Source organism: Babylonia areolata, chromosome 23, assembly GCF_041734735.1.
Source record: "Babylonia areolata isolate BAREFJ2019XMU chromosome 23, ASM4173473v1, whole genome shotgun sequence".
Classification (NCBI taxonomy): Eukaryota; Metazoa; Mollusca; class Gastropoda; order Neogastropoda; family Buccinidae; genus Babylonia; species Babylonia areolata.
Genome location: NC_134898.1, coordinates 48573439 through 48588602, shown reverse-complemented (window position 1 = coordinate 48588602; position 15164 = coordinate 48573439). Strand labels below are relative to the sequence as shown.

At 40.3% G+C, this 15164-nt stretch overlaps 1 protein-coding gene across 3 annotated transcripts in view; it reads left to right on the top strand.

Moving 5' to 3' along the window:
* LOC143297792 (anoctamin-4-like) overlaps positions 1–15164 on the top strand; it is a 108236-nt gene that overhangs the window by 6378 nt on the left and 86694 nt on the right. For 2 of the 3 annotated variants that reach the window (XM_076610288.1, XM_076610286.1), the window contains exon 2: positions 7446–7565. In XM_076610288.1, the coding sequence (XP_076466403.1) occupies positions 7446–7565 (120 nt within the window). Of the gene's footprint in view, positions 1–3100; positions 3599–7445; positions 7566–15164 lie in introns of those variants that run through there. The other variant, XM_076610287.1, reaches the window with a different exon arrangement.

Here is a 15164-nt window from a genome sequence, read left to right as displayed (position 1 = left end):
AAGAGGTAGGTTTTATGGCCAGATTTTAAAGAGCTGAGTGCAGAGACCTGATGAAATGAAAGAGGAAGTTCATTGCGTGTGCAAGGCCCAGAGACAGATAAAGAGCAGTGGCTGAGTGTTCGAATCTTGGAAGGCCGGAAACAGAGTGGATCCAAAGCTGATCGTAGAGTGTGAGATGTTACTGATACTGCAAAAACTTAAGTTTGCTGTAGTATAAGTGTTAGTCCTTTGGAAAGTTGTCATAGTTGTTTGATGTCATAAAACAAAGAAGAAAAAAAAATCATTTTGCTTATATTTGATATATTTTGTACCTTTCTTCTTCCATTTCTCTTCCCTCCCACTCCCCCCCCCCCCCCCCCCCCCCCCACACACACACTCTCTCTCTTCTCACAGACACAGGGGCAGCTGAGACCGGGTGATAGCATTGTATTGACTCACTCTGTTTACACACACAAGTCAAAAAAATGTCAAGATGATACCACCTCCTAGTTCTCTCACTCCCATGGCACACTTCAGGCGATAGCCAATCAAAATCAGAAACTTCAGTTTCCTGAGCAAGAGGAAGATATATATTTGGTGACATTCATTGTATCATGTGGCTCCGTGTCATGGCATGGCAAAGGCCATGACCATGCTCACAGTTCACTGATGATAATGAGTGCATGAGCACCATCTCTGGCTAAACAGCTCTGCCACCAACAAGGCAGGTCAGGATAAGAAGATTACAAGCTTAGTTCAAGTCCCTTGAGTCAATATAATGTGCCAAGATGGACAGTAGTTGTGATGTAACAGATAAACTGTCTTTTATAATGTTCAGTCAAACAAGCTCTCAGGGCATCTTAGATATCCCATGAATCAACACTCAGTTGGAAGCTTAGGAAAAGTAACATTTCCATTTAGTTCTATCCCTCCATGGAAGCAGCTGCCCTTCTCTATAGATAGATATCAGTACCTTCCATGTTCTTTTCTCTGTATTAAGACTTAAGTGCGTTGGGTTACGCTGCTGGTCAGGCATCTGCTGGGCAGATGTGGTGTAACGTATATGGATTTGACCGAACACAGTGACGCCTCCTTGAGCTACTGATACTGATACTGATAAGACTTTAGTTTCAGCCGATTGATATAATACATTTTCTTTTGCCATCTGACTGTGTACCAACACACACACACGCACGCATGCACACAGACATGCGCGTGTGTGTGCACGCACATTCGTGTACACACACACATTCCTGTCATTCCTGTATTGTCATTTGCTTCGCTTCATTTGGTATTTACTGCATTTCTTGCAGAAGAGATATATATATATATATATATATATATATATATATATATGAGGATGTGTGTGTGTGTGTGTGTGTGTGTCACTCTGTGTGTGTGTGTGTGTGTGTGTGTGTGTGTGTGTGTGTGTGACAGCTATTATGCAGTTTATGAAGACCGCTGTAGAGCGATGTCACCTGTCAATGGGACTGTGAACTTAACTGAGCACAAAAAAAGATTTCCAAGAGATCATTAGTTTTAAATGTTGGATGAGCCTCTTTTGTTTTTGATAAAAGGCACCGTTCTAATCCAAGCAGACTTCGACTGACATAGCTGAGAGTGGTGGACTTGATGAAGGCTGTATGTCAAAGCAGCAACAAACAAGAGAGGCAAGGCCCTCAAGACCTGACTGTATGGCAGATGATGTGAGGGGAAAAAGAAACACATTTAGACCTTGACCTTTGGACTCTCAGTTTACAGCACATTTATGTTCTGACCAAAACTCTTAATGTATTTTCCAGTTCTACACTTTGCGAACTTGACTTGACCTTTGACTTCTGTCAATGTACACATGTATGTATATTTTATTTTCATCATTTACCTTTTAATCTCTCTCATGCACTTAGAATTTTTTTCCTGTCAGTATCACATACCATTTTGTGACCTTGAACTTCAGAATCATTTAGGAATCATGCTGAGCCATGATCATTTACAGTATTTAGTTTGATCAAAGTTGGAAGAGAGATGCTTTCTGTCAAACTGTAATTTGAAAAAAAAAAAAAAAATTTTTTAATATAGTTTACCAAATAACATTGACCTCTGACCTCTCACCTTGCTTGCCATATCATAAATGGAATGACTTTGATGGTCTTATTCATACCTATCGTCCTGCCAAGTTTGGTTCCTGTGCCACTTGTAGTTGCCAAGAAAATGCCAACGTTAAAGTTTACTACACACACACACACACACACATACAGATCATGTCATTACAGACTCACTTTGTTTGCACATAGGAGTCAATAAAAAGTAAGACCTATAAAGAGTGCTGATACAATACAAACCCACTTCTCACAGAATTTTACTACCATAAGTCGCTTTCACGACAGTGGCATACATATCATGAAGAATGATTGTGTGTTTTTTTATTTTTTAATTTTATTTTTTAAAGTAATATTAATCTTTTAATCTGTTAATTACTGTGCTTTGTTGTGCTAATATCTACTGTTTTGAGTCTTTCCTAGGATACATGTATATCTTCACACTAGGTCAGCCGGTGCAGATAAACTTGTTTATTAAGTGGATGATTTGATATCAGAAAATAACAGATGTAGATCTCCGTTTCTCATAGTATTTCTAAAATTTAGGCCAGAGAGTATCACTCTTTCTACTTCTAGCCTGGTGGTTGAGCTGAGCAAACAAACCTGCACGCTTTATCAGGAAACTATTGGCTGGGGCGGTTTTCTAAAATGATTGGTCAAATTCCACTGTCGATCGATCTTTACAGATCGAGTGCGTTGGATGTTTGAGGAGGAGCAGAGTGGACATGATGTAGTCTTTGTTGTTGTCGGTGGAAGTGTGAATATTCTGTGTGTGAACATAGTAGTATAATGTATGGGTGGAATCTTCCATCTTGATCGAAGAAAATGAGAATAAGAAGAAGCAGTTTCTTGTTCCATTTTTGTAACTAGTGTGTTGCATTTTCATCAAATAATTGTGGTCATAGTGTTTTGAATTTTCTGGCATACAAACTCACAGATTTTCTGTTATGATTGTTGATGGTGTCATTATTTTTCTATGTTGTTTTATAATTATTATTGTATTAGTAGTAGTATAATCATCATTATTGTTATCATCTTCTTTATATTACTTTTTTTTTCTTTTTTTGCTATTGTTTACATACATTCACTTATTTACAGCATTTGAAGGCTTCAGGTTTCAGGATTAGGTCAGAAAAAAAAAGAGAGAGAGAGAAAAGGAACCTTGTGTAAACGATTCTTGCTAGTACAGTACAAGATCACTGATGTCAAAATCAGGGTCATTGGAAGTACATGTACCTCAAAATCATATCCCTAACTGATGATTAATAGTTGATGGGCTGGACACATCCATCTTATAGTTATACAGATCAGACCCCGTGGCAGCAAAGTATATTGATTGTAAAATCCAGGGTGTTTGCTCAGCCTGGCACTATAAATTGTGTGAGAGCTGATGCATCAAAACCTCAGCCTTGGGAAAGATGATGGTTGTCTGCCTCATCATATGAGTCTGCAGCACATGGAAACTACACACTTGCACTGAGGAGGGAGTGGCTTCTCTGACATGAATTTAACACATAACAGTGAGTTGTCCTGATTACAGTTGATTCTTAAAAGAATAGAAGTTATCTTGTGCAAGAGAAGGTGAGATGATATGAGTGTGTGCAGATCTATGTGTTTGTTCACATACACAAACACATGCTAATGGTATGTTCTACTGGCACATACAGCTGACACAGACACGCAGACACAGTGAGAGAAACACGTACACACACACACACACACACGTACACGTACACACACACACAAACACACACGCACGCGCACGCATACATGCACACATGCATGCACCCACCCACATACCCACACACCCACACACCCACGCAAACACACACACAGTGTGAGAATTTACATTTACACACATGCACGCTTGCTCTCTCACACATACACACACCTGCCTTTTTCGCTACAGCCTGTACAGTGCTTGTGCTATGTCATGAAGCGGCACACCTCTGTACATCTCAATGTACAGATCACCTGGGCACGTAGGCAGGACTCCACCCACACTTACCTAGGGCTCAGCCATTGATTTGTATCTGTCACTGTTTTCCAGGTCACAGAAAACTTCTTCATTTTCCCACCTGTATGGATTTTTCAGTTGTTAGTGTCAAACTGATGGTATAATTTTGTTTCAGTTTCTCATTTTGTCTCTCTCATTTACATCTCACTTTTGAGGCAGACACACACACATGCACACACACACACACACACACACACAAAAGAACAACAAAAACATGTGCACAATTTATATGCACTTAGCTGCATACATTATGCCTGTGCAGTTGTGCAGTCATACACAGAAACGTGTGCAAAATTATGTGTGTTTGCCTATACTGTGTGTATGTATTCATGAATGTATCATATATATATATATATATATGTATACAAATATATATACACATTACAGATTTACACACACACACACACACACACACACACGTGCGCGCATGCACACACACACATGTACACAGAGACAGACACACACACAGTCACACAGACACCCTATTTTTATGTTAGCAGTTGCATAGATATGTCTCAACAGGTGAGCAGTCATGCACAAGAACATGTGCAGACGTATGTGTGTTTGCATACATTGTGCATATATATATATATGTATGTATGTATATATATATATATATATATGAGTATATATATATATATATATATATATATATATATGTATGTATGTATATACATAGGTGAAAAAATGGGTGAAACTGACCTGTAGGTGGTAGCTGGTCCTTTGGTGAAGAAACTTACCTACATTTTGGGCCCAAGGCCCTTCTTCATGATTAATCAAGATTACTTCTCACAGTTTTTAGTTTTACCTCTGTCTTGGTTTTGTCCCTCCCTTTTCTTCTCCATTCTTTACTTTTCTCCCCATGAAGAGGGGCCTAGGGCCCGAAACGCAGGGAAGTTTCTTCACCAAAGGACCAGCTACCACCTACAGGCCAGTTTGACCCATTTTTTCGCCTGTTTCAAGTCCTGCAGTCAAGATTTCCCCTCTCTCTCTCTACATATATATATATATATGTGTGTGTGTACTATGTACACACACACACACACACACACACACACACACACACACACCACAGATTTTCACACACATATGCACGCACGCACATACACACACACACACACACACACACACACACACACACACGTGTACACACACACACACACGTGTACACACACACACCCCCCACAGATTTTCACACACATATGCACACACACGCACACACACACACGCACATGCACATGCACACACACATAGAAACTCACACACACACACTCACACACACTCACACACACACACACACACACACACACATGTACGTACACACACACACACACACACACACACCTTCTTTTTTTCATTTCACGTCTTTTCACTGTAAGTGATATTAAAGGTGTAGTGTGACTTGAATGTTTCAGCATTGAATAAGCCTCGTAAATGGCCATGGTTTGGTTTTGCTCTTGTTTTCCCACTTCCCTTCTCCCAGGTTTTATGCACATGTACACACACACACACACACACACACACACACACACACACAGAATGCAGGCAAAGTAGTCGAACCAGTTTTTCAAGTGGGGGGTGGGGTGGCGGATCGTCGCCTTCTCTTTTATTTTCTCTGAGAAAAGATATTTTATTCCTTAAACTGATGTACCTGACAGGCTTCTGTGGACATAAAGTGACACAGTGTTTTGCAGCAGGGTCAGAAAAGCAGGGGTATACATGCAAGGATGGCAGGGATGAGTTAGCTGGGAGGGGAAGAGCACAGCAGGTGCAGCAGAACCCCTCCCCTCCCTCCCCCCCAAAAAAAACAAACCTTGTCATCTGCGCTTTGGTTTATGAATTATGAACTGCAATGGCTTATAAATTATGGATTGCTGACACCTCCGAGAGACTGGGAGCTTCGCAGCATTTTCAATAATTAAATGTTGTTCATGTATAAATCTACATACGCATGCATGCATGCATGCATTCAAGAATGACATACCATACACAGACTAAGTGTGTGTGCGCACACACATACATGCAGACAAACACATGTATGTAAACGTGAACACATGGTTAGTTGAAGTTCAAGAAACACGCGAGTCAATCAGGTGGCATGCAGACACAGAAGTGGTGTGTTTTGAGAGATTATTTTAAACTGAACTGGGGGAATCCACATTACGGACTAAAAAAAAGAAGAAAAAAAATCCCTTTTTGACAGATGTAAGCCATAAAGTCCCACATCTTGTGTATGAATGGTTTGTGTTAAGAACTCATTTGAAAATTTGATCCATGAACCTCAAACCTTTTCATGTAGATAATTAATTTTCTTCTAATCTCTCTTCTTGAAACTACAGTTGTTAGAAATAGTTTAAGGGAAAAAAAAGGACAGTTGATAATGTAAAACCAGTTCCTTGACTGTCGGTGTGTGACAGAATCAAGGGCAGATAATTTCTTTAAGAAACTACACCACTTCATAGAATACTGTGCACAATTTCTGCAAGATTTTGATCTGAGCTGGTGTCAAGATCTTTATCAGTATGTTTGTGCACGCACATGCACATGTGTTTTTTGTTTACTTTGGTATGTGTGCGTGTGGTTTGTGTGTGTGTGTGTGTGTGTGTGTGTGTGTGTGTGTGTGTGTGCTTTTTCTATTTTGATAAGGATTATATTATGATATTTGATAATTATGCTTATATTGTGATGTTTGATGATTATGCTGTCTTTTACTATGGATGATTTGTAACAGTTTTGCCAGATGTTCTTGTACAACATTTTGAATGAAAGAAAATTGTGTACAGCACATAAAAAGAAGAAGAGTATTTGTGTGGGGATATAGACATATTCCAGTTTGGGGATTATTGTTCTCTTATGTTTACCTTGTATTCCGTGCTTTTCTTCTGAACATGACATTTTTTTGGTGATGTCATTCACTCATTGTCATATTACATTATTAGATTGTGTTGTCAGCTGTCTGCATACATGCATTTTAAATGTGTGTGTGTGTGTGTGTGTGTGTGTGTGTGTGTGTGTGTGTGTGTGTGCGCGTGCATGTATATGCATAGGTGTGTGCATATATATGCATAGGTGTGTGCATGCATAAATATATATTCATAGGTGTGTGCATTATGCATAGGTGTGTGTGCATATGCACGTATGTGTGCATGGGCGCAAAATTTATGTTCACAAGTGTACAAAAACACCATACATTTGTATATTGTACATTACAAAGTATATTACTCAGAGATGGCACACTTACCTGACAAACACGGAAAGAAGCATTTAAGAAAAAAAAAGAAAAAGAAAGAAAGAAAGAAAGAAAGGAATTCACATTCATGACTGAAGTCCTCTCTCATCGTTTCTTTCAGGGGTAGCCCCAGGCTCACAACCTGCTGCCCCACCCCCACCCAGCCAGGGCTCGCTGTACCCAAGTGCAATGGCAAACACCAACAACGGCACGAACGGGCAGGGTACCCAGCCTGACACAGGTAAGATGTCATGTGACAGAAATATATATATATGGCTGCTGTCCCTTCTGAGGGTTATAGCGTCACAGCCAGAGGTGAAGAGGGGTAGAAGATTGTATATCTTTTCTTTTTTTTTTTTACAGTTGCTGTGCCTGGCTATACATTTGTATATAGTGAGGGGAAGTCGCTACTAATACAGTCGTGCTGTGCTTTCCTTCCCAGAAACTACTGCTGCTGCTGGTTGTCTTTGCTGATGTTACTACAAGGTTATGTAGCATTAGATTTTGAGATGAAATAGTTTTGAGCAGGATACAGCTTATTTTGGTGATTCAGAGTCTAAACTAGTGATTGGGTGATTGTGTGTGTGTGTGTGTGTGTGTGTGTGTGTGTGTGTGTGTGTGTGTATTCTTGCATGCATGCATGTGTATGTGAGTTGTTGTACTGGTGTAATTCCATTTAATCTCTTTTCACATTTGTGATGTTAGACGATCGTGTGTATGAGCATGTCTCTGTTGTGTGTGAGCACACAAGTCCATGTGTGGATGTGGTGCTTGCATACACATGTATGTTCTGTCACTTTCTTAAGTTACTTTCTCTCAGATATCCTGTTGTTGTGATGGACAAACTGTCATCTGTTCTGTGCCATCAAGTGTTCTCAGGCACCTGGCAGAACAACTAAGCAGCAAATGTTGAGCTCTGGCAGTGTGCTTGCCGCTGTTTCCTTCCACACTTCTGTTTCCTGTTTCAGATGGTAACATTTGCAAAACAGGTATCCCACAAATTGACATTGTAGTGTGAAATGTGTGTACAGCGGCTAGTCATCACCAGTGTTTGTTTATAGACCATGGCATGTCCGTTAGTCATCACCAGTGTTTGTTTATAGACCATGGCATGTCCGTTAGTCATCACCAGTGTTTGTTTACAGACCATGGCATGTCCGTTAGTCATCACCAGTATTTGTTTATAGACCATGGCGTGTCCGTTAGTCATCACCATGTCCGTTAGTCATCACCAGTGTTTGTTTATAGACCATGGCGTGTCCGTTAGTCATCACCAGTGTTTGTTTATAGACCATGGCATGTCCGTTAGTCATCACCAGTGTTTGTTTATAGACCATGGCATGCCCGTTAGTCATCACCAGTGTTTGTTTATAGACCATGGCATGTCCGTTAGTCATCACCAGTGTTTGTTTATAGACCATGGCATGTCCGTTAGTCATCACCAGTGTTTGTTTATAGACCATGGCATGTCCGTTAGTCATCACCAGTGTTTGTTTATAGACCATGGCATGTCCATTAGTCATCACCAGTTTTTGTTTATAGACCATGACGTGTCCGTTAGTCATCACCAGTGTTTGTTTATAGACCATGGCGTGTCCGTTAGTCATCACCAGTATTTGTTTATAGACCATGGCATGTCCGTTAGTCATCACCAGTGTTTGTTTATAGACCATGGCGTGTCTGTTAGTCATCACCAGTATTTGTTTATAGACCATGGCATGTCCGTTAGTCATCACCAGTGTTTGTTTATAGACCATGGCATGTCCGTTAGTCATCACCAGTGTTTGTTTATAGACCATGGCATGTCCGTTAGTCATCACCAGTGTTTGTTTATAGACCATGGCGTGTCCGTTAGTCATCACCAGTGTTTGTTTATAGACCATGGCATGTCCATTAGTCATCACCAGTGTTTGTTTATAGACCATGGCATGTCCATTAGTCATCACCAGTGTTTGTTTATAGACCATGGCATGTCCGTTAGTCATCACCAGTATTTGTTTATAGACCATGACGTGTCCGTTAGTCATCACCAGTGTTTGTTTATAGACCATGACGTGTCCGTTAGTCATCACCAGTATTTGTTTATAGACCATGACGTGTCCGTTAGTCATCACCAGTATTTGTTTATAAACCATGGCATGTCCGTTAGTCATCACCAGTATTTGTTTATAAACCATGGCATGTCTGTTAGTCATCACCATGTCCGTTAGTCATCACCAAATTTGTTTATAGACCATGGCATGTCTGTTAGTCATCACCAGTGTTTGTTTACAGACCATGGCATGTCCGTTAGTCATCACCAGTTTTTGTTTATAGACCATGACGTGTCCGTTAGTCATCACCAGTGTTTGTTTATAGACCATGGCATGTCCGTTAGTCATCACCAGTATTTGTTTATAGACCATGACGTGTCCGTTAGTCATCACCAGTGTTTGTTTATAGACCATGACGTGTCCGTTAGTCATCACCAGTATTTGTTTATAGACCATGACGTGTCCGTTAGTCATCACCAGTATTTGTTTATAAACCATGGCATGTCCGTTAGTCATCACCAGTATTTGTTTATAAACCATGGCATGTCCGTTAGTCATCACCATGTCCGTTAGTCATCACCATGTTTGTTTATAGACCATGACATGTCCATTAGTCATCACCAGTGTTTGTTTATAGACCATGACATGTCCGTTAGTCATCACCAGTATTTGTTTATAGACCATGACGTGTCCGTTAGTCATCACCAGTGTTTGTTTATAGACCATGGCATGTCCGTTAGTCATCACCAAATTTGTTTATAGACCATGGCATGTCTGTTAGTCATCACCAGTGTTTGTTTATAGACCATGGCATGTCCGTTAGTCATCACCAAATTTGTTTATAAACCATGACGTGTCCGTTAGTCATCACCAGTATTTGTTTATAGACCATGGCATGTCCGTTAGTCATCACCAGTGTTTGTTTATAGACCATGGCATGTCCGTTAGTCATCACCATGTCCGTTAGTCATCACCAGTGTTTGTTTATAGACCATGGCATGTCTGTTAGTCATCACCAGTATTTGTTTATAGACCATGACGTGTCCGTTAGTCATCACCAGTATTTGTTTATAGACCATGACGTGTCCGTTAGTCATCACCAGTGTTTGTTTATAGACCATGGCATGTCCGTTAGTCATCACCACACCAATGTTTGTTTATAGACCATGGCATGTCCGTTAGTCATCACCAGTGTTTGTTTATAAACCATGGCATGTCCGTTTCAATGGGAGGGACAGAAACATGCTCCCTTCTCTTGGAACGACCCCCCCAATCTTTCCCAACCGCGAACAGTGTCACTCTTGACTGACACAAATGTTTCCTAGTACAGATAAAGAATTATCGTTTATTCTCTTTTTTGTTTCATGTTCTTTTCCCTAATCCTCCACCCAGCCCCCCCCCCCCCAACCCCCCCACCACCCCCGAGCCCCCCTGACCCTGCTGGGTGGAGGGTGTGCTGAATCGGGTGATACAGCGGAACTCAGTGTATGTTTTCTGTAGGTTCTGCCACACAGCTGTGATTCTGGCATGGGTAAGACGGTGGTGGGGGGCTGTTGAAATGTTGATTGATGATGGGGTCCTTGTAATTGAGTCTCATTGATCTTCTTCTTCTTCTTCTGCGTTCGTGGGGTGGAGCTCCCATGTTCACTCGTATGTACACGAGTGGGCTTTTACGTGTATGACCGTTTTTACTCCGCCATGTAGGCAGCCATACTCCGTTTTCGGGAGTGTGCATGCTGGGTATGTTCTTGTTTCCATAACCCACCGAACACTGACATGGATTACAGGATCTTTAACGTGGGTATTTGAGTCTCATTGATCAATCTCAAAGTATTTTCCACTGGAGATGTTAATTTTGTCTGTTGTTTTTTGAATGTTTTGAAAAAGTAATCTTTTTATTAAAAAAAAAAAAAATGAAGTAATATTTTGTTCTTGATTATATGCAGTTTCCTTCATAATTAAGTCTTGTTGAAGAGTGATACAAGGTTATGATCGTGTCTGAGTTATATTTGCCGTTGGTGTCGGGGGTTGAGTGTTAAAACTTGTATTTTACCTGCCTGCAATACAGGTGTGGCCAGTGAGAAAACCACCACCGATGGGGTGGCACTTCTTGGGGTGAAACGCATTGATGAAGGTTTTACTTATTTATTTTGCTGTTTCTGCCCATTTCCCATTCACAGTGGAATGCTGTTAACACAAAGACAGACAACAAGTGATCAAGTATTGCAAGATTGGCTCAGTCCTGCTTCTTGTACAAGATTTGTTTTGAAGACAACAAGAAAACCACCACCACACACAAAAAAAAAGAGAAAAAAAAAAAGAAAGAAGAAAAATAATAGAAAAAAGGACAGCACAGGGCATCAAAAAGCCCAACAGGACAGCATGGGACTGATTGAATAATTAACGTGTTGGATGGAGCGCTGATTGATCTGATTGAGTTTTTAATAATAATATTGGAAATTGACAGATTGCTTATTATTATATATCTCAGTGCTGGTGATTTCTGATACTGGAAGCAGACAAAGGTTTATATATGTATATGTATGTATATATATATGTATATATATATATATATCTATCTATCTATAAGCACACTAAATACAGGCTGGTTTTGTGTTAACAGCAGTGCTCTGTGCTTTGTAGTCATACTTTTGTACATTGGTGTATGTCATATAAGATGACAGTGTGCATTGCTTGCAGTTTTATGTTGTACAAGTGTCAACAATAACTGGTTATGTATCTGATGTGTGTGTGTGGGTGTGTGTGTGTGTGTGTGTGTGTGTGTGTACTTGATTAGTTGGATGGCTTTAGTCCACACCTGTGAATTTTCGAGTGCAGGGTTTGCTTGTATTGTATGATGGGTTTGTTCTCGTAGGCTGTGACTATTCGACAGTTTGTGTAACTGCACTGTTTTTGACAGCTCTTTCACTAACCTTGATCCACATTTCTGACTGCCTGACGGAGCTCTGATGAGGATGCATGTCAGAGATGATGACAGATCATCATGTGTGCGCCCTGTTAGGCTTATTACTCGACACAGGTCAGAACTGTTAGACTGGCATGTGGGGTGCGGTGGGGGGTTGGGGGAGGGGCACTGTTTAGCCAGCAAGGTGGTTTGGAAACTTGTGGAGAGTAAGGCGGGCATGGGGAAGCCCATTTTGTGTGTGTTAGTTGCATGTTTTAGGTTGCTTATCATTTGCTGCTTGTGTACAGTGAAACACATTTTAGAACTTAAGTTTTTTTAGTGTTAAAAAAACAACAACCCCCCCAAAAAAAAAACCCAACAACAACAACAAAAAAAAAAAAACCCCCAAAAAACTTAGAAACAAAAATTATCATGTATCGCCTTCAAATTGAAGGCTGCACCATAGGCATTTCATCGTGTTTTCGGCATGATGAGGGTGTGCGCTTGAGCAGAGTAGACCTGAATGCTGATCTGAAGGCTTTAATGTGTGTGGATTTGATTTTAAAATTTTTTTCCATCATAATTATTATTTATTTATTTATGTATGTACGCTTCTCTCTCTCTCTCTCTCTCTCTCTCTATATATATATATATATATATATGTATATATATATATATACTTTTTTTTTTCAAGGCCTGACTAAGTGCGTTGGGTTACGCTGCTGGTCAGGCATCTGCTTGGCAGATGTGGTGTAGCGTATATGGATTTGTCCGAACGCAGTGACGCCTCCTTGAGCTACTGATACTGATACTGATACTGAACAGTTTGCACACTAACCTGAAGTCATGATTTTGGTGAGTTGAAGGGAAGCTTAGACAAAAACTACACTCCAGGGATCGTTAAAATCCTCAAATAAGCCGCATCATTGTATTAGCTGCAGAGGTTGAAGCTGGGAGAAAAAGTTGCGGTTTAAAGACCGAACTTTACAGTACCTTTGGGAGATTTTCTTTCTTTTTTTTCTCTTTTTATAAATGCTTTCTATAATTGGAAAACATAATTTGGCAGATATGTATATTATTGCAGTCTTATTGCATGTAATCCAGTAACCTCTTTTGCCAGTATATTTCCTTCTAAGCTTTTTCAACTACGCAATGCTTTACTTACTAACTCCTGGCAAGTTAGGGGTAGTCATATGAAGATCCCAGGCCTGCTAATTAGTCTACGTTCCCACCTGTTCCTTCAGTGCTGCCTTCTCTCCCTAAAAGCTGTAGATAAATAGGGTGGGGGTGGGTTGCTTTTAAGTAGTGTGGGACGTGGTGTGCGCTAACGTGTCTCGACTGTATTGATGTGGCTGGACTGTGCAGTTAGTCAGACAGGTTTCAAAACATGGCAGGGCTGTGTGTTCAAGTTTTTTGGGCGTGGCATTTGTTTGGGCCCAACATGTTTGAAGTGGTCAGATAGGAAGGGCTTGAATAGAACTGCCTTTGGGAAGGGCTTTGTTAGAGGTAACGATAAAATGTGTGTGTGTGGTGTTTGCACAGCGCGATATAAAATGTGTGTGTGTGTTTGTGTGTGTGTGTGTTTGTGTGTGTGTGTGTGTGTGTGTGTAATTCCTGCTCTGACTTGGGCTTACATTTTATGTGCGTGAAAGAGCTAATCATTGAATGACAAACAAGTAAAGGGGTGTGTGTGTGTGTGTGTGCGTGTGTGTGTGTGTGTGTGTGTGTGTGTGTGTGTGCACATGTTTATGTGCATTCATGTACGGAGTGTGTGTGAATATGAAATATGACATGTTTCCACAGCAGTAGTATGAGAGTCACGTTACCAGGAATGTATATATATAATATATATATATATATATATATATATATATATGTATATATATATTACTCATAAATTGCCAGTTGTTGTGCAAGAGTATGAACTGAATCAACCCTTAATAAATTTAAAAAAAGATTATAATAAAAATTAAAAAAAAGAAGAAGAAAAGATATGATCAATCAAATGTGGTACTTCACTTGGACAGCCAACGCCAAATGCTTCAAATTCTCTCTGTGTCACAATACAGTGTAAACAGAGCTGTCTCCAGGGTGCAAAAGCATGTGACTCAGTGGGTTCAAGCACTGTAGATGAGCCTTCGAATGACCCAGCATCCCTTTATAAGTGTACGTTATTATGCACAAAGTGTTTGTGACGTGAGCCCCGTGTGTTGTCATAGTTAACACACACAATGTGTGATGTCTGAGTGAGTGTTGTCAATACACATACACACGTACAGTGTGTGAGAAGTGAGACTGCAGTTTTGTCAGCTTGTTGTTGTACGACAGTGGTGGCTTCCTCCAAACCCACACCCACGCCTAACACATTCTTCGGCCAAGTTCAGTCACAAAGAGTGTCAACTTACTGAATCAAGGCAGTGAGAGAACTGGGTTTGGGTGTCTGCAGTGTGGTGTTGAGAGTTTAGTCTCCCAGAGTTTTGTCTCCCACTTCTGTAGGAGTACGAGTGCTTGTTGTCTGGAGGAGGTGAATAATAATTTTTTTTTTTAAATTAAAAAAAAAAAAAAGTTTAGTTTGACAGAGTAGTCTCATGATTTTTGGGTGTGATCTGGAAAGTGATATTGGACTGAAATTATTGACTTTTACCATGTGAATCACTGTAAGAGAGAGAGAGAGAGAGGGAGTGTGTGTGTGTGTGTGTGTGTGTGTGTGCACATGTGCATGTTGTGTGTGTGCTTGTGTGTGTTAGTTTGAAAGCATGTATGTTTAGGTATGTACTATGCTGTTTACTTTTAGTTGTATTTTGTAAGTTTGTGTTTATGTATGTGTGTGTGTGTGTGTGTGTGTGTGTGTGTGTGTGTGTGTGTGTGTGTGTGTGTGTGTGTGTAAATTTGAGTTCATATT